The following is a 23,244-nucleotide window of genomic DNA, read 5'->3' on the forward strand; positions in this document are numbered from 1 at the left end:
TTTATGGTTTAAGGTGTGATGTTGGGTGCTTGCCTGGTGGGCTGAGTCTTACTGATTTAAATCAGGGTTGTAAGCTGTAATCTGCTTTCTTAAAATTCAGGAGCTTTCCTGTTTAGAAATCTGATTTATAGTCGCTTTTGAGAAGCTTAGGGAGTTGTTATAAGTGTGGCAGCATTCTGTAAAACTCTAGTCCTGTTTCATGGTTTGTGTGGTCTGGTTCAGAGCTCCTGCTTCAGCAGGCTGTGTCTCTCGTGCAGATGAGTTCCCTGGATTCCAGAGCAGTGGAGCCTTCTGACCTAGTTGTGGTGAGCAAGACCTGATGTTTATTTAAGGAGCCTTGGGTTTAGACCTATTATCTAGAGTGGTGTTGCGGTGCAGTGGTCTTGAGATGCCTCTTATCACTACTTGAACCTCTGGACCAGATGCTGAAACTAGCCTAATACTTTCTCTCTAGAAAGAAACCATGAGAGATGTGCATTGTATAGTGAGAGCAGAAATGATCCTTGCTTTTGGCACTCAAACGTTAAGCTAGACGTTTGTCACATCTTCTGGTTTTCTCTGAGGTTCGTTTTCTGTTCTCTTTAATTCCAAGGTTGCAATTATAAGACAGTTTTGTAAAGGATAATGGCCATCCGTGTGTATGTTGGGGGCTATATCAGCTGGGGAGGTCGGGAAGAAACGGTCTGTGTGCGTTTATCATGCAGCATCGGCCTGTTTGAGATGCGGAGATGGGTTAGATGGGCTGCTCATCGCAACTAGTGAGTCAGTTGCTACTATGCCCTTGTACGTAGGTTTTTAAGCTGTGGTTACTGCCTCCCCTGTGAGCAATTTGCACAATAATGTGGTGTCTTCATTACTGACCTTTTAAATTAAAAGTGAATGGTAAAATGTTAGATTATGAGAGCTTATCATGTATGTAGACATCAGGTATATCCAGTACTGGGGCAGTATTAAGGCAATTAAGTTGAGAGTAAAAATAAAGATGAACACCACTACTAAATCTGTTGGTGACCTGTTTACTGTATGATTAGGAAAACCAATTTTTTTTTAAATTAGAATGTTTCACACTTTTTTTTTTTCTGTAGGGCAGTACTGTAGGGCAGTACTGATTTGAAGCTAGGGTGATCAACAAACAGCTCTTGGCAGGATCAGAAGGATATGATATGAACTGTTACGATACACACAAGGTACATCCTGTGCAGGAAATACAAGGGAAAAACCAAAGGTATTTTCAAAATCGTTATAATTTATTTTCCACAAGTAGCAAAATACAGTCAGTTTTCAGACATTAGTAGAGAATCTCAAGTTAGGATCTTAGGTCAATGTTAATATGTTTCATCAAGTGGCAGACTTATTCTCTCTGTTAAACTTTAAGATGAGCCATGCACTCTGAAGTCACTGCTGTCTTGTTGAGGAGGCACCAGATGCAGCTGTCCCAGATGCTGCTTTAGTTTCTCATTCTTGTAAAGGCAGCTGCACGTTTTCCTATTTAGAATACATCTGGTTGACAAAAACCTAGAAAATTCTCAGCATGTAGAAGGGGAATGGCTTTTATTAAACAGGAGACGGGTACAATTGCATTTTCTGTTGGAACAGTTTTCCTTGCTAGAATAATTTAGGTGAGTGTATTTTTTATAAAAAGGTTCGGTTAAAGCAGTGTATTTTCAGGGTACATTCATGTACATATTATCTTTTTTTATGAAAAGCAGCTTTACATATATGAATACACATCAAGAGTATACTGTTACTGATGAAGAAAACTAAAAAGACTCTGTATTACAGTTATTCCTTACTCTGGCAAACTTCTTATTAGCCAAGGGCCTTGTCTGTGCAAGGACTAGAGGGGAAAAACAAGAACAAAAGACTATTCAGTGTGTCAGTCTTAACCCTCCCCTTTTATATGACAGAGAAGCAGCACTCATCATATGTATTACATGGCCATTATAAAAGAAAATGCTTGAAACAACTGGATGGGATTGTCACTCAACATAGGTAACTCGGAGCAGAATGAATCTGAGCTCATGGCGAAATCCCACACCCCTGAGCCAAAGGGCTTAGGAAGGAGAATTTCTTTAATGATCGGCAGACAGCTGTATAAATGGCAGCGTTATCTCAAAACCAGCTAATTGAATTCTCTCTTTGAAGGTTGATTTTATTCTTGTTTCTCTAGAACAAAATCTCTGGTTTTTGACCTATGATCCAGAAAGTTCCCTGCATGTCTCCTAATGGTTCCATGAGTAGTATTGAAAGAAGTGTGTCTGTTTAGTAGGCATATATTTTGCTCTGCATGACTCTGTATGTCCACTGGAATGTGCCTTACAGGTTTCCCAAATCAAAACTGTTCAACTGCTGCTCTGGAAGGTGAGCATGGTATGTCCACTGAGTTAGGTTCCTGCCCAGCACCAAGAGCAGTTCATGGCCAAGACCTTTTGCCATTGATGTCTGGCTCTTGGGAGAGCTGTGTGCTATGGGGATTAGAGTGTGCTAGTCAATAACAGATGCACAAACAATTGCAGCAACTCCTCCCCAGTTGAGGATGTTGAGGATCGCCAGATGTCCTGTAACAGCGGTTCCCAGGGTATTCATCTGTCAGTAGGAATCTTCATTCTTCTAGTAAATGCATCAACTGGCGTAACATTCAGGGTTTCTTTTCAAGGTCTTGTTTTACATGACAATAATCTGTTGTTCAGCTGCCATGTTCCTTTCAAGTACATGACCCTGGCAGTAATCTTCAATGCTGTGACTGTCCTTTGCATTAAATCAAACTGCAGTCAATGGCTTCTTTATTAGAAGTGACAGTATGAATGCAAAACACATTTTCAGTAGCTTATAAGTGAAATACGTATCTGACTTGTAAAAAGACAGCTGCAAAAGTCCTTCTAGAAAGACACACTGGTTGGGAAGGGAGAAGAAAACCCACATTTGTGTTTTTTATCTCTTGAGGTCAGCAAGCAACAGCACAGAAAGCCCCCACACGTATGTGAAAATCAGCAGACTGCGTCCACAGGAGCTGATAAAGCTAGATATAAGTGAGCTTCAGATACTGGCAAATAGCAGTGGTTGGACCATGGGCACAACTGTATCCTGAATTTAAGTCTTGCCTTAAGAAACGGATACAAACTTGTCCTGGGCTAGAATCTGTAAAATGCTGAGCATTCCTGCACCAGTCTGCCAAAACACATGCTTTAATATCAACGATGTGAGTAAAGACTTGCTCATCATGTCAGTAGTAAGGATGACATTTGGACAGGCTGAATGTCTAGGTGGTAAAAAATAATGTTTTGAGTACCTGTCTGGATTGGTGCAGAAGTATCTGTTTCTTAGTTCAAGTTTGTACCCTCCCCTCGGTGGCTGGGGAGGCACCAGTTACTTGGTTCTTGTAAATTGTCTTTGTGCAAGAAGTTTGAATCTAAACTTTGCTAGCTACCCCTGCGTCAGCCCTTGTGCAGGCGGATGTCTTTTCAGAAGCTGAAGGAAGCTTTATTGCTAAAGTGAAGCAGCTTTTCTGAAGAATACAAGTCAATGTTGGGATGCAATAACTTGTGCTCCTTAGGATGCACCTTCCTTATAGGTGAAACACCAGATATCGTTGCTACAGGTAAAAGCGAAGTGGCTGTTCTTTTCCTGACAAACTTGAGATGCCACAATCGTATGCATAGCTATTGAAATTATGCATATCGTACCAAATACGGATTTGGTATCAGTTAAGCAAATTTCTCACTTTTCATAGGGAAGGCAGAGCTGAGAGTTGCATGCTAGGACACTTCACAGCTTATATTGCATATTGTGTTATGCTTGGAGGCTGAGTCCTTTGGTGCTGTTTTGTCTTGAATGCTGAATCAGTGCAATGGGCATCATTTTTGTATTTATGGAGAGTAAAAGGTGGTCTTATTAAATGCAACGTTCAAAGCAAGGACAGTGCTCTTGGAAGTTCAGCTCTAAAACAAGCAGTTCTGTTGCATGTGTCTGTCTCTCTTGCTATTTGTTGCTTTTAAGGAAAATGTTCTATTTTGAGCATTTCTGATTTAGACTAGGAAAGACTAAAATAAAGGTGAAATGGCATGATAAATTCAAGACTCACTGGTCTCCCTTTCCCTTGCTTTACTGTTAGTCATAGCTTTATCAAAGTCTCTCCATCCACAGGAGTACTGGATAGCAATGATCACTGAGGGGAATACAGGGAGGTTCCTTGGTTTTCCTCTTACAGCTGCCTTTCCTAAAGTAGTGGCAGGTCTTCCTCTATCAGTAATTCAAAATAGAAGCAGTGTACAAAACCACGCCAGCCTTCAGCTTGGTTAAAGCCTCCCTGTAGCTCTCCTCATGGGGAGAAGGTGGTGGTTGTCTCTGTCTCCATGGCAAAGGAAAACCTCTTGCTCTCACGGCAGGCAGACAGCTGCCAGAGGCGCTTCTGGCTCAGGCAGCCCAGCTCCTTCAGAAGCTTGAAGAGGTCGTTGCGGAACTTGACGCCAATGAAGGCGTAGAGGAAGGGATTGAGGCAGCATCGGAAGCAGGCCAGTGTGTAGGTCACATCATCTGCCATGTCGAGCTTCTTGCTCTCCTCACACGAGGTGGTATGGTTGAAGGCTGAAATGGTCTTGGCCAGCATGACGCCGTTGTAGGGCAGCTGGAAGACAATGAAGACGATAACCACGGCAATGATCACCTTGATGGCTTTGTTCTTCTCAAAGTTGCGGGCCTGGAGTAATGTTTTGATAATGATGAGGTAGCAGACAGACATGACCACCAGGGGAAATAAGAAGCCAAAAACCATTTGGGATACTTTGATGCCAGTGTTGAAAGTCTGCAGGTCGTTAGCAATGATGGAGCAGCGGGGATGGTTGTCTGGGTTATTCACACCGCTGTGAACCAGCTCAGGGATTGAGAGGATGAAGGCCAGAAGCCAGATTACAACGCATGTTATCTTGCTAATGAATATCATCTGGGGACGGAAGCGGTGGGCTGAGGCAGCCTGAACAATGGCAAAGTACCTGTCAATGCTGATGGACAGGAGGAGCAGCATCCCGCTGAAGAAACTCATTTTGCAGATGCAATAGACTGCTTTGCAGGCGGATTCCCCAAAACACCAGTACGTGGCTGCACTTGTGGCCCAAAACGGGAGGGTGAGCAGGAAGAGGATGTCTGCCAGGGCCAGGTTCAGCAAGTAGATGTCCGTCATGGTCTTCAGCCTCTTGAAGTAGATGTAGGTGACCATGACCAGCCCGTTCCCCAGCAGCCCTGTGAAGCAGATGAGGGAGTACATGGCTGGGAGGAAGGCAGCACGGAAGTTACGGACTTCTTCCTTCTCACACACGGTCTCAAACATGGTGTAGTCGATGGTGGTGTTGGAGTCATAGTCATCGGTGACGTTGTTCCCAGAACAGAACTAGAACAGAGAAAGGGGGGAAAAAATGCGCATTGAGACAGGTACTGTGGGTGCACGGCTGCTGCCCTGCCGTGGGTGGTGTCAGGCCGAGGGCCTGATGCCAGTTGATAAAGCAGCAGGAGTGCCCAGCCACGGCCAGCAGAGAAGTCCCAGGGAGTTCCCTTGGTGAATTGAGTTGGCAGGGTCTCATGGCTGAGAGCTTTCTGGGTAAGTATGTAGGGCTTGCGGTTTTTTGGGAGCTCGTTATGGGAATTCAGTGAGAAATGTTAGCGCTCAGCCAAAACAACACCTGAGAACATTCAAATGCGTGGCTGTTTTCCAGAATGTTTCGGGACCCAAATGCAGCTGTACGTACATGGTTGTCAGGTAAAATAGGAAAAATAACACATCCTTTGGTGTTCTTTCAACAGGGACAAAATTTCCTCTTGACCGAGTCTACTCATTAGGTGTTCTCTAAGTTCAGTTTCACCTCCCTTCCCCATCTGAGATACTCCTGGTGCTCACACACACTTCTCACTTGTGAAAGTGCTACAAGAGGGGTGCAACTGTTGGTTTTGTAACCAGCAGCAACCTGGCACCGTGAGCACCAGTGTTCTCATGGGCTTCCTTGTCCTCCTGCCTTCTCCTCCCTCCCTCCCAGCTAGGGGTGAGCCTGCAAAATAGTTAACCCAGTGGTGTGAACAAAGGGCTCTGTGGGAAGATAAAGCCGGAGCCTCCCTAGGCTGTTTTTTTTTTTCTGCTAAATTAATAGAGGCGTCAATGAAACTGTGAGGAAACACGGCGAGTGAAGCAGGAAATTGTTACCGTGCTGACACGGACGAGTTGCTGGTGTCTCATTCACAGGCCCCTGCCCCTGATTTAAGCTCTGATTATTCTCGTTTCATCTTCCTACACTGACATAATCTACAGGGCAGATTGAGCTTGTGGTATCTCTGCCCTGCTTTTTTTGAGACTTATTAGTCTCCAGTACCTTCTCTCCATTGCAGGGAGATGAAAGGTTTCCCCTGGATACCTCTGCATGTTATCACTGAATATCTCAGCACACTCTCCATCTCAGGTAGGCTTGGCTTTTACCACATCCTGCGTGCTATCTGGAGGCATGCCACCAGAAGTGAAAGGGAAAAGAAGCAGGCTGCAAAACCCTCCCTGCCTTGCTGAGCCTCTCAGAGAGCCCAGGCTGGGGACCATGGCGTGGTTGAGGCTGCTCCTGTGGTTGCAGGAGCGTGAGTGCTGGGGGCCAGGCCCGTGGTTCAGGAGCAGGTCACAGCAGAGCTCGGTGCTTGGGCTTCTTCCTGCTTCAGATTTACTCTGAGCAGGAATAGGCAGAAGAAGATGAATGTCACATTCGAGGCAGCTGCACTCTTCCTCCTTGGGCATGTCAGCTCTTCAGTACTTAGAGCAGGTAAAGCCCAGCACTGTGAGCAGGTACTTCTAAAGAGCACCAGGCTGACTTTTCACAAGTGCTCTTCATGTGATATTTTTATCTTTCCTGAAAATGCTCACGTTGTTGCAATAATGGAAACTGGTTCTAACAGAAAACACCACCTTAGAATTGGTCTATGTAGTTGTCTCTGTTCGTTCTTTGTCTGCATTTATTTTGTTTGTTTTTCTTCATGCTTAAGCAATGCTCTCTGCTTTCTCACCACCCGCCTCCGAACGTGCTGGGCTCTGATCATGAGCAGCCCTGTCCCCTACGGATCTCTCCAGGCTGTGGGTGGCTGCTGTTTTGCGTGTCAAAGTTTTCGAGATCTCTCTTTACCCACAACACAAATGCGGCTGGATTTCAACAACATTGTTTTCAACATCTTACCTGAAAAATTAGAGGAAGGCTGAAAACAAGGGTGACCTTTAACTGTTTACCTATAGAAGAAGGAGACACTGTGTTAGTATCAGCACTTAAGTAGGGATTTCCACACGATGCTTGTTTTGAAAAAGCAGTGGTAGCATACTTGACTGCGGCATTCTCAACCCTGCAAAGCTCTCCACAGCTGCATAAACAAAAAAGCGATGAAGATGCTAACAGGATAGCCCAGGGTCATATAACAAGTTACTGTCAAGCATAGATTAAGTCTCAGAAATCCGGCCCCTCCAGTCTCATCTATAAAGGCTTGATAACAAAAGACAGTTAACTCACACGTAGTGTAACAATTTGTATTTTAGACTTTTTTCCTCAGTCAGTTGTCGTTTCCTCCCCCTCCAGCTTCATGCTTCTGCAAGGCGCAATCAGCAGCCAGTCTGCTGTGCTGCCATCTGAGCTGAGGGTGTAGCATACCCAAGACACATGTAAAAACATACAGCTGTGAGTGCAATAAATTTGGCCCAGCTGTTCCCTGACAGAGAGGTGACTGGACTGCAGAACAGGAAAGCTCGGCTCCCTGCAGGGATATACATAACTGAAGCTGGCTGAAATTTATTGCTTGTCTAAATGTCAGAGCTGGCTTGTGCTGCCTTTGGATGTGGAGACGCAGCATGCTGACAGCTGGGGGAAAAAATTAAATTCAGAGCCAGATGTGATAATGGTGAGAGCAATCTCAGACAAACAGCTCTTCCTGCTGTGGTTAGCAGAGACAGAGAGGCCAGTGAAAGCTTTCTCTTCTCTCTATTTAAAGCACATGCCAGCATCTACCCCAGGCAGTTGTGACTGAAAGTTGCCCAAGCTAGAAGGTGATGTGGCAGCTGTGAAAAAGCCCTCACTCTCTGCTCTGGCCTGAGCAGAACGTGTCCCTCCTTGAGGAGAGTTGGCATCTGCTGTTCTGAGCATCGTGCTCCTGATTCCCCCCAGAGAAGTGGTCACAGCACCGAGCCTGACGGAGCTAAAGAGGCGTTTGGACAGTGCTCAGAAATAATGGTTTGATTTTTGTGTGGTCCTGGGTGGAGCCAGGAACTGGACTCGATGATCCTTGTGAGTCCCTTCCAAGTCAGGATGTTCTGTGATCCTGTGCTGCTCATGCTAAGATGTCCTCTCTCGGCAGCAGCTAGTTCCCTTCACAGCAGACCCCTGCTTTCCCATGGATGATCTGGTCCAGGAGTGCTGAGCAAGGCTGGGGCAGAGGCAGGAGATCCCTTTGGCTTTTGGCTGCCTGTTTCTTCTAATGAGCATGCCTTCCTCCTACAGATAAGCCTGTTTGTTCATAAATTTCACTGAATCCTTTGCCCTTCTGGTGTTCAGCAGCCTGTTGTACGCAGCTCTGTTCTGGATTGCTGCCTGCTGTTTTTTTGCAGAGCTCCTTTGTTCGGGTACTGAACTGGACTAGGAGAATGAATTTCCACTACTTCAGGTAACTGCCCACCATAAAAGCATCATAAAACAGCAATAGTTACATCAGTATCTGTGATTGCAGGTGTTTGATTACATGTGAGAGGCAATACATGGGTGAAATGTGCAAAAACTCGTATTTCTCATTCCCTGGGGCCTGTACGTGAGCTTCCCACTAGGCCTCGTAGAAGTTTGTGCCTTGTCATCCTCCTCCCCGCCTCTTAAATTCTTCATTTATCCTCGTGCTCCTGGGTGCTTAGTTATGTTACTAGACCCCTCACCTCTGAATCCTCCTGGGGGAATCTGAAACGTGTAGAAGTGCCTCATTAGTGCAGGAGGAGAGTAAGTCAAGGTAGCTTGGCCAAGATTAGGCTTGAGGGGAAAGGAGGAGGCCTGGCTAAATGCTTCTGTCTGTGTAGTTTCTGTCTGTCCAATGTCTTGCGGTCTGACCAGTCCCAGACTGCAGGAAGAGCTTCAGTGAGCACCTGATGTAGCCATCTCTCCCTTAAAGATGCTTATCGAACTTTTGCGTATCACACACAGGAAACGCACCAAAAGCCCAAACCACTTAAATTTACCCAGCACGTTACAGCAAGCCTAAGATGTAGTTGCCTTCCCCGCCTGGGATACTGGCATGGGGTCCCTGACCACTGCAAAAAAAAACACCCATTGGAGCCTAAATGATCTGTCCCAGTGTGTTATTAGCCTGGTTTCCTAGGGACTCCTGCAGGCTGTGTTTATGCCTGCCTGTGTCTACTGATTGTTACCCCTACTGGCCACTGTCAACCCCATTTGTCGGGGGCTGAGGCCTCAAAGATAGTTAACTCCTAATTAACTAAGAATTTGTATAAAAAGGAGGCAGAGGAGAGCCACTCTGAGTGCCCACAGAAGGACACCAACTTAAATCATACCATGCCCAGTTTTTCCACACGAAGAGCACAACCACGGTGCCTCCTAGTGCCAGGCTGATGCACCAGCATGGCCATCCCCAGGCTCTTGCCCTCCGAGTGCAATACTATTTTCTTCTGTTGGTTGTTGCATCTTCCTTCACCTCCCAGGGCCAGTCCAGCCCCTGCTTAAACTGAAAAATCCTGAATGCCTAGCAGCAGTGAGGTGTTTTTTAAGCACACTTTGAAGTGTCTAACGAAACGGGACTGATAACAAAGTGACTCAACTAACGATTCTGAAACAGTTCAGCTAAGTATCATTCCTTTGAAGAACTTCACAATCGTTTTTTCCCTCGGTTTCTGTTTTAGGTATCTTAAATGTCAAACTATTTTCAATATAAAAAAGAGCTTGCACCGTTCTTCCTCTCTTTCTGTCCCACCACCTCAGCTTACGCATTTGCAGAGGCACAACTGGTGATGCAGTTCAGCCTCGTGGTCTCCCGCACTACTTTGTTGAGCGGGTCCCTGAGTCACTGGTTTCAGGTCAACTGGACGAAACTCACTTCTTGCTGCAGTGCTCTTAGGAGTCCGGCGTGGTGGGGGAAGGGAGAGGGGAGCAGAAGCAAACGGGTTGCAGAGAGGAAACGAGACCCGCTTTGGCGTTAAATGGGCAATTTTAGGTAGCTTTACTTTTTCTTGCCGCTGGCAGTTCTCGGCTGCGGGTATTTTCGTAAAGTTTCGTTCCTCAAAATATTAAGAAAAAACCCTCTCAAAAGTCCCCGCAAACAGTTGAACTAACAACCTTAGTTACAAAAAGACAACAACAAAAAAAATACAGTTAATGAGTCAATGCATGCTGTAAAGCCCTGAGTAAGCCCCCAGCCCTGGTGATGCACTGCTTTGCTGCACTTCTCAAAAGCACGCTCCCATCCTGGGAAAACACGGTGGAAAGGAGAACTGCTTAGTGCAAGAGAAAGAGGGAAGGGGTTCTTCTCTCTGGGAATATCCCAGCACAGCTTTTGTCAGATGAACGGTGAGGAGATGACTTCCACCAACTCGCTCCTATGAAAGGTGGCAGCAGTTTTGAAAGCTGCTTAAAACTGCCGTGTCTGCACCTCTTCGCTCACAGATGGACATGTGCAGCTGCTGATGGCAGTGCTCGGAGAGATCAGGCAGCAGCAAGTCACATTTGGAAATCTTGGTCCATGGAGTAAGCACAAGGACTGGGATTCATCTTACTTTCTTCTAGCCATCAGCATCTGCTTAATTGCTTTGGTTCCCTTGATAGCAAAGGGAACGAAAACGCTTTTAAGGCAGTTGTGGTGCAGTTCATTTCATGCTGTGGCAGAAGCGTGGGCTTGTAGGTTTGGACAGATGAATCCCATGCAGTTTATCTGAATCTCCTTCAGCATCAGGAGCCAATCTTAAGCAAGATAAAATAAGCAGTAGTAGCAGCAAATCCCCACAGATATGCCCAGAATTAGAGATTTAAGCATGGAATTAGGAAAAAAAGGGGAATGATTGCTAAGTAACAGCAGAAGAACTTCTGACAGCAAGAAGGATTTGGTGGAAAGTCTCCCCAGAGGTGGAGGGAGGAGCAGAAACACAACCAAGTAGGATGTTTAAAACTGGACAAACAATCCTGCAGTGGGAATCACTGGGGCTCGTGCTGCACAAGGGACTCCCTCTTGTTCTGCAAGTCAGCTCTTCCCGAACAGATTTGGCTCTAACTGTGGGGAAGCAGCTGCTCGCCTCTGTTGATGCTGAGGGATGTGCAAAGTGAAAAGCAAGAGTCAGAAGTGCTTTTGTGAGTACTACAAAGCAGAGCAAACCTGCTCTGGTTGTTTATTTTTGATGTTGGCCAGGACTGCAAAGTAAAAGTTTGAGTCTCGAGTATCTTAGCACACGTGTAGGCAGTGAGTAACGCACTACTGATAGCTGTACCCATACACCAGTTTCTGGTGCCTCTTCACCATCAGTATGGTAGGCTTTTGGGGAAAGAACCGGATATTTCTGAGAAGAATTAATCATACTTAAATAATATAATGACTTTTGGCAGTTAACAGCTCAGTGCCTGCTCCCCCCTCCTTTCCCCTGTGTTTCTCACAACTGACAAAGGAAAGATGAGCATTTTCACTGCTGAAATGAGCGTAACAGAACTACTTCTATTTCCTACATTCATACATTTGTGTTGGAGAAGTTGGTTATCTGTCTCCACCTCCTTTAGGAAATAGTGAATCAAAAGGCAAGATAAACAGAGATAAGCAAATTTTAAAAAGTCATCAGGTGAGCCAATCTTCTTTCCTATACAACTGTCTAACAGCAATGCTGTTCATATTCCAACGCTGATAAACATTTCTTTAGGACCGTCCCTTTGAAACACAATAGTAGGAAAGAAAACCTGAAGCATGAAAATTGCCATACTCTTATCAGGTTCTCACTAGTCCTTTTTCATTTTTTTTTTGCCATAGATAGCCTTTACCAATTAACTAAGGTCAGACTAACAGCTGTCCCCCATTAAACAGGAAACCTACAACACAACTTCATGGTGTTACATGGGCCAAAAGTTTAAACGAGATCACAAAGACTGATTTATGGCCAACAGCTCCAGTTGGGTTATGACACATTGGTTTGTATGCAGCCTCTGGGTCAGGAATTTCCTAAACCACTGATTGCTAGAAGCTCTGAGGATGCATCCATGAGAAGACACCCTCTGCCCATTCCCTGCTCCTGCCTCACGGATCCTGTGGGGCCCAGTACCCTGTTTTGCACCAAGCAGGAGCATACTGCACCCCCCAGCTGCGTTTCGTCACTGTCGAGAGACCTGAGCTCCCCTACCTAACTCAACACAGGCTTAGCTCCAGCTGCGCTGTTTGTTGCTTTACATTTGGATACTGCAAGTGGAACCCCCTCTGCTTAATCCAGAGATCACTGCAGACCTTCCAAGAGGAGAAATCGCTGCCTGGAAGATGAGGAATAGTTTGGGGGCTGAAACGCCAGACAAAGATACCAGAAGTGGTTATTTTCCCTGACTGTACGAGGCCAGCTCTCTCTGTGATATTGCATGAGTTAAAGTTCTGCATCTCCATTTCACAACTTCTTCAGAAAATGGGGAGTCCAATGCTCCTTATTCTTGTGCTATAGCCTAAGGCACATGCAGGGAATTGGGCACTCAAATCTCAGCATTCACAGGCTGTCTAGTTGTGTCTGCAGTGCTTGACACAGGACATCTGCACCTGCCTTCATACTGCTTGCTGCAGTGTTGAAATGCATAGGGAATCCTCTCACATCCCAATTAATTCAAAGCTTTGATTTGAAAATATCCAAGAAGAAAGGCAGACCCCTCCCATTCCGTATTATGGCAAAGGACGATTCATCACATCTGGAATAGGGCTTTACTGGAATGGACTCCGTGGCTACCGTCCCATTCCCCTCACCGTCCTTATTACAACTCTGACCACGTTGCCTGGCATAGGGAGGTATTAGTTGTGTTATAAACCCATTTTGGTTAATCTGGTTTAATGTGCCCTCATGAGATATTACTACATTTGTCCCTCTTCCCTGCACCTCCCTCATTCACCCTGGAATTAGTGTTTGCAAATATGAAAGCCAAAAAAACCAAAAAAAGGAATAAATCATACAGTCTTAAAGAGCTTGTATCTCATCTCCACATCTCTGACCCACAGTGCGTTTGCCTCCTACAGCCCACCACCCACTCATGCTCTGTGAAGTCGGTGCCTGTGGAGCACTGGATGTGAAGTGACAATAACAAATAACAAAATGTTTAAAACTTTCTGCAAGAGACAGAAACAAGTCTTGTGCCTCCTGGGCTAATGGGGATGGCACGTGCCAAAGAGCTGATGCTTCTCGCTTATTGCTCTGCTCTGTGTGCTTGGTGATGGAGCACTGCGTTGGAATGCAGACCTGACAAGTACCCCAGCTCAGGGCTGCTCCAGCAAAGCCACAGTTTTTAGAGCAGTTCAAAGTTTTGTGGCTGCAGTGAAGATATTCATTTATAGACAGTTTGCCTAAGATTGGACAAGTTTAGCCAAGAATAAACTCTCAATCCCTTAATTTATTCATGGAATTAAAATATTACCAAGGAGATGGCAGTTTCTTTTTATATAAAGGAACATGAAAAAAGATAGGAATGATGAGAAGAGCTCACTTGCTTTGGGTCAGAGAAGCCCCCTTGAAATTCCCTCCAAGCCTTTTTTTTTTTTAATGTTTCTGAAGTAATTGACTTGAGTTTGCTGAGCCTGTGAAAAAGATAGTTTTGAGTAGTTCTTTTTTGTTCATAGTACACGAGAGGAAGAATAAAACTTTTTGTATTAATTACTCTGTTAAAAGTGCTTCATCCATGTGTCATAGCGCACAAAATTTGGGCATTGTCCTTATTACTAAGACTGAAGGCAAAGCCAGAGGCTGCAGAAGGGGTACTCACCACTGTCCATGGTCTTGTTTCAAACAGAAACGAAGTCACAAGGTTAGCGAGAGCATCGTACGTCCCAGCGCAGCCTCGGCGTGCAGCAGCTCCTGCTAGAGACCCTCTTTGGGAAGCTCTGCCTTTTATACTTCCTGCGGCGCTGCAAGAAGCTAGTGACGTGCCCTGCTGTCACTGACATTTAGAAGACCCTCCTCCTTCTCCTTGAGCTCTCACCAGCAGAGGAAAGTTGTGCTCCCTTCAGTCACTTGATGTGTTCAGGTGCTTCCTCAGTGCCTCCAGCTGAGGGCTGTGCACGCACACATGTGCACACACTTTTTACTGAGAACTCAGTAAAATGAAGCAGACTCTGCTTTTACACTTGAATATGAGAATTTGTGGTAAGTGGACAAGAGGAAAGAGTCTCCTTTATTGTTCTCTCCCCCCAAATAGATCCTGTATCATCCGTCAGAGCTCGATGCTGTAGGAAAGGGGGAAGTTCCCATCTTCTCTGCTAGACCCTTCCTAGGGAAGGTGCTCACCTACCATGTAACAAATCTCAGCATGCAGGACTGCTAGCAGCAGGCACCCCTTTTCCCATCTCTCACATGCTTTCAGCACCCTTTCTAGACAATCAACAGCTCCCAAGCAAGTGGACTTCCCCACCTCTTTCTGCTTTTTGGTGTTTTTGCGCTACCATCTGCTAAGTATCAGCACACACCATCTTCCTCAAAAAGGTTTTGCACATTTGTTGTCCTGTGCCTTCCCCAGCATCACGTTACTGCAGAAGTTTCAGACCTCAGCGTACAGCCCTGGCAGTTCTGGTCCCTGCCTTGACAGGGGGTTGATTTGTCTATTCCTCTTCATAAACAGATCATCTTCAATATCAATCAGTGGCTTTTGGTTTGTGGCTGTCCAAGGTGGATGCCTGTTCTCGGAACTGATTCTTCTAACAGGTAGAAGCATAACCAGAAAAGTAGAAAAAGGAAACCCTATTGTACCTGCGTTACCTCTTGACTGATCTAGAGATAATGTTTACATCAGACAAATAATTGTGTAATTGGGTAGCTATCATAAGATGCATCTGTGCTGGGCAGCCAGTGTCTGGCTCTTGTGAATGCCTGTCCTTTTCAAGATAATCTGATCATTATATAGGATGTGTATTACAAGGAGCAGATGAGTTGCATTAGGTGAATTGATTGGTTACATCAACACCAGCACTTCAGCATTAATGCTCATGTAACTTCCCACAGCAGAATCCTGCTCTCTGCAGGTACCCTTAGCCAGTATCCAAGCTGGAATTGTTTAGTGAAGGATTCTTCTCCTAAATATTAAAACACCATGACCCCTGGAATTCTGGCAGTCTCTGGAGAGCTGATTTGATTTTCTCTAGCATAGTTTAGCACCACAAGATCTGAAGATTGTGTTTAAAATACTGTGGGATGTACGTATATTAAGATAATGTAATGGTTAATCAGAGCTAAAACAGGACTTGATTAGAATCTGAGTACATAAAAATTTGAGTCTGCTCCTAAAACTACTGATCATTTACTGCCTTGCCTTTAACTAACTACTTCAACTTGAAGCAGAACCTGCCACTTCCCAGCTTTCAGTCCCAAATTAAATATATCTGAAGTAATTGATCCTGCGGGTGGTCTCTGAACATACCCAGACATCCTTCTGCAGTTCAGTCCCCCAGCTTTCACTTAAATACGTTCTCAGTGTTTCCCTCTTCGGAAGCCAGTGCCACTGTGGTCCTGATTCTGTTCTGGGGTCCTTAACATGCCCTCCACACCGTGCAGGATGCTGGGTCCCCACAGCCTCGCCCAAGGTCAGGTACCTGAAGACCAGCAACATTTATTTGGCTTCACAGAAGGTGACCTGCACTTTCCTTAGCTCTGTCTAAGCATGCTTCAGTGGCTTTTCAATACGCTTGCTTTTGACTTATCTCTGTAGGCAGGTGCATTTCACATCTCTGTGACTATTTATTGCTCTATTTTCCTTTTGTTCATCAGTTATCCAAGCAGGTACGCTGCTTTTGAGAGTTATGTCTTCTAACCACTTCCGCCAAGAAGGATGAGAGATGAAAGGCTTCTCTCAGGTACAGGCAGAATACTAAGAAATGGTGGGTGTAAAGCCTTTAAACAGTCTCAGTGCTGTCTGTGGGAGTGGTGGTTGTGTAAAGATAGAGACGATCATCTAGATTTACTCTACTTACACAGCTACACGAGAGGGGAACCAGGCTGTCTTAGCAAACTCGCCTTCTGATCCACAGTGGCTGAAGCCGAATTGAATACAATAAGGAGGCAGGCAGATGGCTTGCAGTTTGTTTTCTGTGCATATTCCCAGGCATTAGCTTCAAAGTTTTAGTATGTGCTAAGTTGTGTGTTGTCAGAGCCAGTTCGAGTAAATTGTTTTCTTTAAGACAGAACTGGAAAATTTTAAAATAAACAACTTGCTATGTCTTTATGACACTGAATCTTCTTGTACAGTCATGTTTTGTACCTAGGGAGTTCTCAAAGCATTTATTAAAGCTCTGCTTAATTTGACTGGGTATATTTGCAGTCTATTTCATGCCTTTGTGACTCTGTTTCTGACATATACCCTTTAATATGTGCACCCCGTGAGCTATTTCTTACAAACATGTGATTCTGCTTGAACAAAAGTAATACTTCTCAGGGTCAGGCCCTCATCCATGCCCAGATAGTCACACTGTGCTATCTGCTCCCCATAATATATTTGTTAAACTATATTTGATTAATTTGATCAACTAACTATTTAAAAAGAAAAAACAAAATCAAAAGATAGGTGTTTTCAGTCTTATGTTAGGACCTAGATTGCTGTTGTCACCTCTGATGGAAAAAAAGTGGAAATTAGTAATAAAATTTGTCACCCAGGTCACAGTACTAGAACTACATTGAAATCGTTCATCAGTATGACTTCTCAAAAGAAAATGAAGTTCCTAATAAATTCCACAGGAAATTAGCTCAGAAGGAGATTTCATTTCAGGTTGGTTCCACATGAACCGAAACATTGAATTTGCTGAGCTGAATTGAAACATCACCTTGAATTTACCTGACATTAAATTGCAACTCCTTCTGCAAGGAAATCTCACGAGATATTAGCTCCTGTATTTCACACTTACATCCTGTTTATAAAACTGGTCTCCTTGCTGTCTCTCCTCTAACTACATCATATGAACAACTCAAGACCAAAAGGACCCCAGTGCCTCACAGAGCATGGTGTCTGGCCAGCACACAGTCTGTGCAGAGTAACAGGGGCATAGTATTAGAAAGCAGAACTCATAAGTTTTTACAACACTCAAAATTCATTCTGAAAAAAGCATGAAGCACATTTTTACATCCCCAGTTCAAAGCCTTCATGTATTTTTCATTAATCTGGTTTTAAGCGAATTGTAGTAAGACCTGACTTGGTGACATCAGAATTTCTCAGCAGGTGGGACGCCATCCAGCTTCATCCAGCTCTGCCCGTGGCCGCACAGGATATCACCCACACCGTATTTCACGTTCTGGCTCACGGAGCTGCGCAAGAACTGCTGGCAATTCCAGGTAAGCAAACCAACACTACTATGGTCCACCTCCAGGCTGAGCATTAAAAGGTTTTGCATACTCAAACAAAGTATTACAGGTTGAATTCAGGTATTATAGGCCCCTTGCCAGCTGCTGACCTGTCCCTCTTCCCCCACACCCTGCCATGGGAAAAGACAGCATGGTGCACTGAATAAAATACACCAGCTTACTCCCCCTGCTCTCAGCTCTGTTGATCTGTTCTTTTGCTGATCTAAAGCACCAGGAGAGTTTCTCCCCATTGCTGTAGGGAGCCAGAGTCACCCAGGCAGAAGTTGGTGAGTTAAGGGTGAATGTTGCTCAAGTGCCCACTTCCCAATAACATCCCTCTTACACTGAGTAGGGACCTTGACGTCTGTTTGTTCTGCTGCACCCAGCAGTGCAAAACCAAGAGACCCGGGATCTCCCACCTCGTGTTTTGCCTCCTGCCCAAACAACTCTCTCAGCTCTCAAGCAACTGAGCTGACGTTCATGAGGCATGTGGGGAAAGTTCATGTGTTGAAGACAGTAGGTTTACTCTGGGGAGGGCTTTGACACAGTTGTTCTTCAAGCAAACAAAATAGCAGAAGTGAAATTGTAAGTAAATTCCTGACATTAAGAGCAGTACCGAGCTGGGATTCATCACCGAGAGGAGTTCTTAGAGTGGTTTTAGGGGATGCCCTGAAAAAAAAAATATCTCATGATTATAATCTCACTATGAGGTTATTACCAGATTCTTATCCACCCAGCAGAGGAAGCAATCTGCACAGCAGGCAGACTCGTATCAGGGACACACCGTTGCCCCTGCTGCCAGTTGGTCAGCCACAGGAGGGAAGGGCACATGCTTGGTGTCACTGGGAATTCACCTTCTTCACGCCTGCGTCAGGTCATGGTTGGCGGCATTTCTTTCCACGCAAGAAAAAAAAAAACATTTTGACCAGTTTGGCATCTGCTTTGCACTGAAGTAACTTCCTCACCTTGCAGTCAAGGAATTGAGCTGTGACAAGGCAAAAGTACCCAGAGACACAAGCAAAAGGGGAGAGGTGAAGTTGTCAGCAGCACAGACACCTCTGGCTGCTGCAGCTGAGGTGCAAAGAAAACGTAGGGTAGTCACTGCCCTATATGCTGCTGGTCCTAAACCCTGTAGGTCATTTCTGGGTGCCTTCCTGCAAGATCTGCTCCGTTTTCCTTGCCCACACTACCAGGTCCATTTTTGTATTTAGGGGCCTGCAATAAACAGACTTCTGGCCTGAAGTAACATGAAACAGAGACTGGTCATGCAAGAATGACAGGAGAGAAAAGGCAAAGAGACAAGAAATAGGAAGAAAACCCTCTGGGGCACTATAGGAAGATGCTAGGGAAGGGGCATGACCACTGGTTATGCCTGGGGGTTTCAAGCATTCGCTGTACTTTGTTCCCACTCCAATGTGCAAACTGCCAGTAAGTTCCTAAAGGGTATCAAGCACTAGTGACCACTGAATTGTTCGGGGAGATAAAGAGACGTAAGAGAGGGTAGAGATGTAATTAGGCCTCCCAAAAAAACTGAAATGTCAGCTGGCCATACAGAAAGCATCCTTCCCAGGAGCCTGTGTCACCATGTTCGGAAGGCAGAAGATTTAACACCAGTCCCCTGCAGCCTTTGAAAGAAGACTGTGTATGGAAACGTGGAATAATCCTGCCAGTGGTTTCTCCAAGAAGAGCTCATCCAGTCTTCTGTCACAGATATCTGACATTCTTCATCCCTGGTGTTAAAAACAAACAAACAAAAACCCCCATGTGCTGATGTTTCACGTGGTTTCTCTTGTTACAGTCCCTCTACCTCATTTGGCTTTTTTTTTTTTTTTAAACTCCAGAATTGGTGCCAGGTTTAAAATGGCTTTTTCTTGGCTTTTTCTTTTTTTTCCTAATAGAACTGAGTTGCAAAATGCAAGATGAAACTAGCTGTTTACAGAAATTCTAGACTTTTATAACTCAGAAGTGAAGCGGTATGTGATAATTTAACAACAAAATAAGACACCAGCCCAATAACTGCAAAACCACTTCAAAAAAAAAAACAAAGAAAAAAACTGAGGACTGTGAAAAAAAGCATCAAAGTGAAAGAAGGGAACCAAGAACAAAAACAGTGAGAGACAGACCTAAGCCAGAACCAGCATCCATGCTTTCAAGCATATAATCTTGCAGCTATCTCCATTTGGTTATCAGCAGCCCCTCCATAAAAACCCACCATCAATTACACTCTGCATGCATAGAACAGATTTCAAACCTAGGAATCAAAAGCACTTGATTAAGTATTTAAAACCTTGATACCCTGATGAACTGTTGCAAGGTCCTTCAAGGCACAAACAGTTATGGCTACAATCAGCCTAACGTGAAATGGATTTGCTCTGTGCCTGCCTGGGAGAATGGAGTGCAATTACAGCTCTTTTCCTCTCTCCAATACAATTAAATACTGCACTTCTGCAGTGTAGCAATCACAATTTATGTCCAAGCTGCCTAGAGGGCTTAAAGCTAATTTCTAGCCTCTGCCACAGTTGTACCAGCATCACGTACAATGTCCACACCTGTATTTCTCTGTCAGGTACAAAGTATGGGTCACTGAGGACAAGCAGCAGAGACAGGTTTGAGTCTAGGATTCCCCGTTCTCAGTCTCTAACCATTGAAGAACCGTTTCTGACAGTGGTGGGCTTATTAAACACCATGCTTCCCTGTCCCCTTTCCGAACTGGAAGCAATTTAGCAGAAGTGGTCTTGTCTGTTATCTAAGTGCTGAATTACAGACGTGGGGCATCGCACCCAGTTCAGTAGAGAAGCAACCATGAGACAATGACAGCAGTCTGAAGATTGTTCCTGCTCAAGCTGAAATCCAAGACAGTGACAAAAACCACATTCTAGCTCACAGCAAATTTGCATCTGAGTGCAACGTGTATAAGGGACTGATGAGGGTGGTTTGCAGTCTGACGTGACTCCAAGCGCAGTAGATTACCAAAGGGAGAAACTGAGGTTGAGTGATGGCAGAAGGCTTCATCTGCTGCTCACAGGATGCTGCAGGTTACTCACACACAGCAGTCTTGCTGTAAAGTAAGGGCCCAGCTCTGTACTTTCAAATGCACTACAATTAAGTGACGACAAACCCAGATGTTTTCACTATTCCACCTACATCTCATGTCTGCAGCCCTGCTAGAACATGCTTGTTACTTTGCTTCGAGATCTTGCTCTTCCTCAGCAGAACAGGCAGGTCGTGGTACAAAGCACTGATGAGAGCTTTCACAGTTATTTAATGTTTGCACTTGGAAGTCCCTGAAACTGTTACTAAAAAACTTTATGCTTTGGACTGATTTTCAAATATTCTTTTGGTTTACAAGATAATTGATAAGTTACTGTGCTTGAACTAAAGTGGATTCATTAAATTGCATTAAGCCCACATAAAGACAATTATATTCACAATTAAGGTGACCTTAATTCACATTGGAAGTTAAATCAGTGTAACTGTAAGTTACCTCTATTGACTAATTGAATCAACGATGGCAGGATTACTGAGCAGGATCATGTCAAGTTATCCAAGAACAAAATGAAATTTATGTCAGTATCTGTAGGAGAACAAGTCATCCTTGCAATAAGAGGATGCCTTTTTTTCATTTAAGTCTTTCCCAAGCAGCAGACAACACATGCTAGGCTGCAGGATTGTTAATGGGGCTTTTCCTCGTGATCAGGCCATCCAAACCTTTTGCTGATGCTGAGGAAGCGTTTTTTTTTTCTTCACTTTGATCACATTTATCCAAGAGCAACTTAAAAGTGCCTATCTTTGAATTTCTGCAGACACGGAGAGGTTCAAAGTGCCAGTCCTTTCATGAAGCCAGTGCTGGAGGACTGAACCTCTCTCTTGACAGGTACCATCTAAAGCTTCAGCTACACAGCCCAGTAAAGGATTTCACTCCGTGTACTTGTGGGCTACCTTGTCTTTGAACAACCTTTCTCAAGGTCTCCCAAGGCATTCCTTTGTTACAGATGAAACATTTTTCATTACAGCTCTTTCTTGTTAGAAAATGAGAAAGAGATGGTAGATGTTAGTTTCTTTTTAATGGGTTTCATTTCTACTTGCCATAATCTATATAAAGCTAGAAACCCATAACTGCCACTCAGACACAAGCAGAAGCATGCAACTAAATTTGTTGCATGCATTATATTCTGTGTCAATATAACCAGCAGACTTACAAAGTGGAGAGAAGTTAAATCCACAGCCTAGGCAGTTGTGTTGGAAGCCCTGTCACAGTTCAATAAACCAACCAAAAAAAAAAAAAACAGAACAGTGTATCCTGCAATACCTACTGTTGCTTTAGGCCTGGCTGACACTTGCTAGATATTATACAAACTACAGTAAGAACTACTAGCAATTTGCAGCCAAGGGTAAGACTTCTTCCTCTTAATCCATCTCCAGGCAGAAAGGTCACAGGGAAGTTAAGGGAGACACCTGGTGGCAACGCTTGTTCTAGCTCGTGTACTTCCACACACATAATCAGCACCAGTTCTTTGGATCTGTAAGGAGTATTTTTCTCAATCCTCCAACTGTCAGCAGGACCAGTAACACCGAGAGTTAAAAGGACAGAAGAGAAGCAAGCAAAGGAGCAAAGGCAGTGCAGTTTTAATGGCGCTGTGTCAGCACAGGGTTTTTAGATTGATGGGCAATCTGAAGGCATTTGCTTTAAGTAACTTGATAAATTGGTTAGGAAAAAAAAAATCCAAAGTAGTTCCCCCTACCCCACTTTTTATTTTTTATTTTTTAAGTAAAAGAAAAGCCTGTGTAGCTGGGGATTTAGTAAAAAACCTGAAAGGAAGAAGAGGAGAAAAGAACCATCAATGAGTCTTTGACACAGGGTAGACGCAGAAGCTGTGAGTGGAACACTTGCAGCTGGCAGGAACTGAGAAAACAGCACAGGACAGATAAGAGACCTCATCGAGTGCCCACTTTGCATTGAGCAGAGATGGTCAGAACCTGTTCCCCCTTAGCCCAGAAGATATCCTTGTCAGCATGTCCCCCTCCTCCCAGAAGCTCCATCACTGCCAGCTGAAATCTCCCCACAACCCAGGTTTGACTGCAACAAGAGCGTGCTTGTCTCTGGGTTAACCTCACTGTCAAAAAGTTCTGGAATCGGTCCACCTAACCTGCCCCCTTGACTTAAGGGGGAAGCTGTGTTTTTCTGCTTCCTCTAAGCTGCTGTGCATCACCACAACATCATGCTTTGAATGGCAGCTCAATTCCCTTACGTGCAGCAAGCTGCCCTGGCCTCCCTCTGTGCCAGTTTGGTTTACTTTGATATTTTATCCATCTAAAGCTCTATTAATCCATTTTATTCCTTTCCATCATAGGGATAATCCTTTACGTAAGCAGAGCTCCCACAACTGAAATCCTCATTTTGTTTGAAGGAGATTAGCTTTGCAAGACTATCCCCTGTGATACAGGTAATGTTTTTAAACTCTTGCATAGTTTTGCCATTTATTTATTTTTAATGTTTAGCTGCTGAACAAGCATGAGACTTCTGTCTTTCTTGGGAATCTAACCTCAACCACATATGCAAATTAATGCTTCAAAATGGTATTTAGGTGCACAAAGTTTTTAAGATACTTAGTCACATGGATTTCAATAGGAATAAAGTATTTTGCCTGTTGAATTGCTTTTGGAAAATAAACAAACTCAAGAGGCACCTCAAAAGGTTTTCAGTATCTAAATACATT

At 44.4% G+C, this 23,244-nt stretch overlaps 1 protein-coding gene across 3 annotated transcripts; it reads right to left on the bottom strand.

The window, feature by feature from the left end:
- Nucleotides 1-1,232: 1,232 nt before the first annotated feature.
- On the bottom strand, nucleotides 1,233-14,253 carry CCR7 (C-C motif chemokine receptor 7). Of its 3 annotated transcripts, XM_035571426.1 has the most exons (3): nucleotides 13,971-14,253; nucleotides 7,194-7,243; nucleotides 1,233-5,383 (listed from the first exon to the last, which is right to left on the bottom strand). In XM_035571426.1, the coding sequence occupies exons 1-3, from the start codon at nucleotides 13,978-13,980 to the stop codon at nucleotides 4,319-4,321; spliced, it is 1,125 nt and encodes a 374-aa protein (XP_035427319.1). In that variant the 5' UTR covers nucleotides 13,981-14,253; the 3' UTR covers nucleotides 1,233-4,318. The 3 variants fall into 3 exon arrangements, with proteins under 3 accessions (XP_035427319.1, XP_035427325.1, XP_050571406.1); XM_035571432.1 differs by lacking the exon at nucleotides 7,194-7,243 and having other exon boundaries at nucleotides 13,971-14,105; XM_050715449.1 differs by having other exon boundaries at nucleotides 6,188-14,061.
- Nucleotides 14,254-23,244: the final 8,991 nt, after the last annotated feature.

This window comes from Cygnus atratus, chromosome 25 (genome assembly GCF_013377495.2).
Source record: "Cygnus atratus isolate AKBS03 ecotype Queensland, Australia chromosome 25, CAtr_DNAZoo_HiC_assembly, whole genome shotgun sequence".
NCBI lineage: Eukaryota > Metazoa > Chordata > Aves > Anseriformes > Anatidae > Cygnus > Cygnus atratus.

Excerpts from the sequence above, each read along its gene's own strand:
- CCR7 (XM_035571426.1), bottom strand. Across the intron at positions 5,384-7,193 it reads GCCTTCCTCTAATTTTTCAG|TTCTGTTCTGGGAACAACGT; the intron begins GTAAGATGTTGA and ends TCTCTGTTCTAG.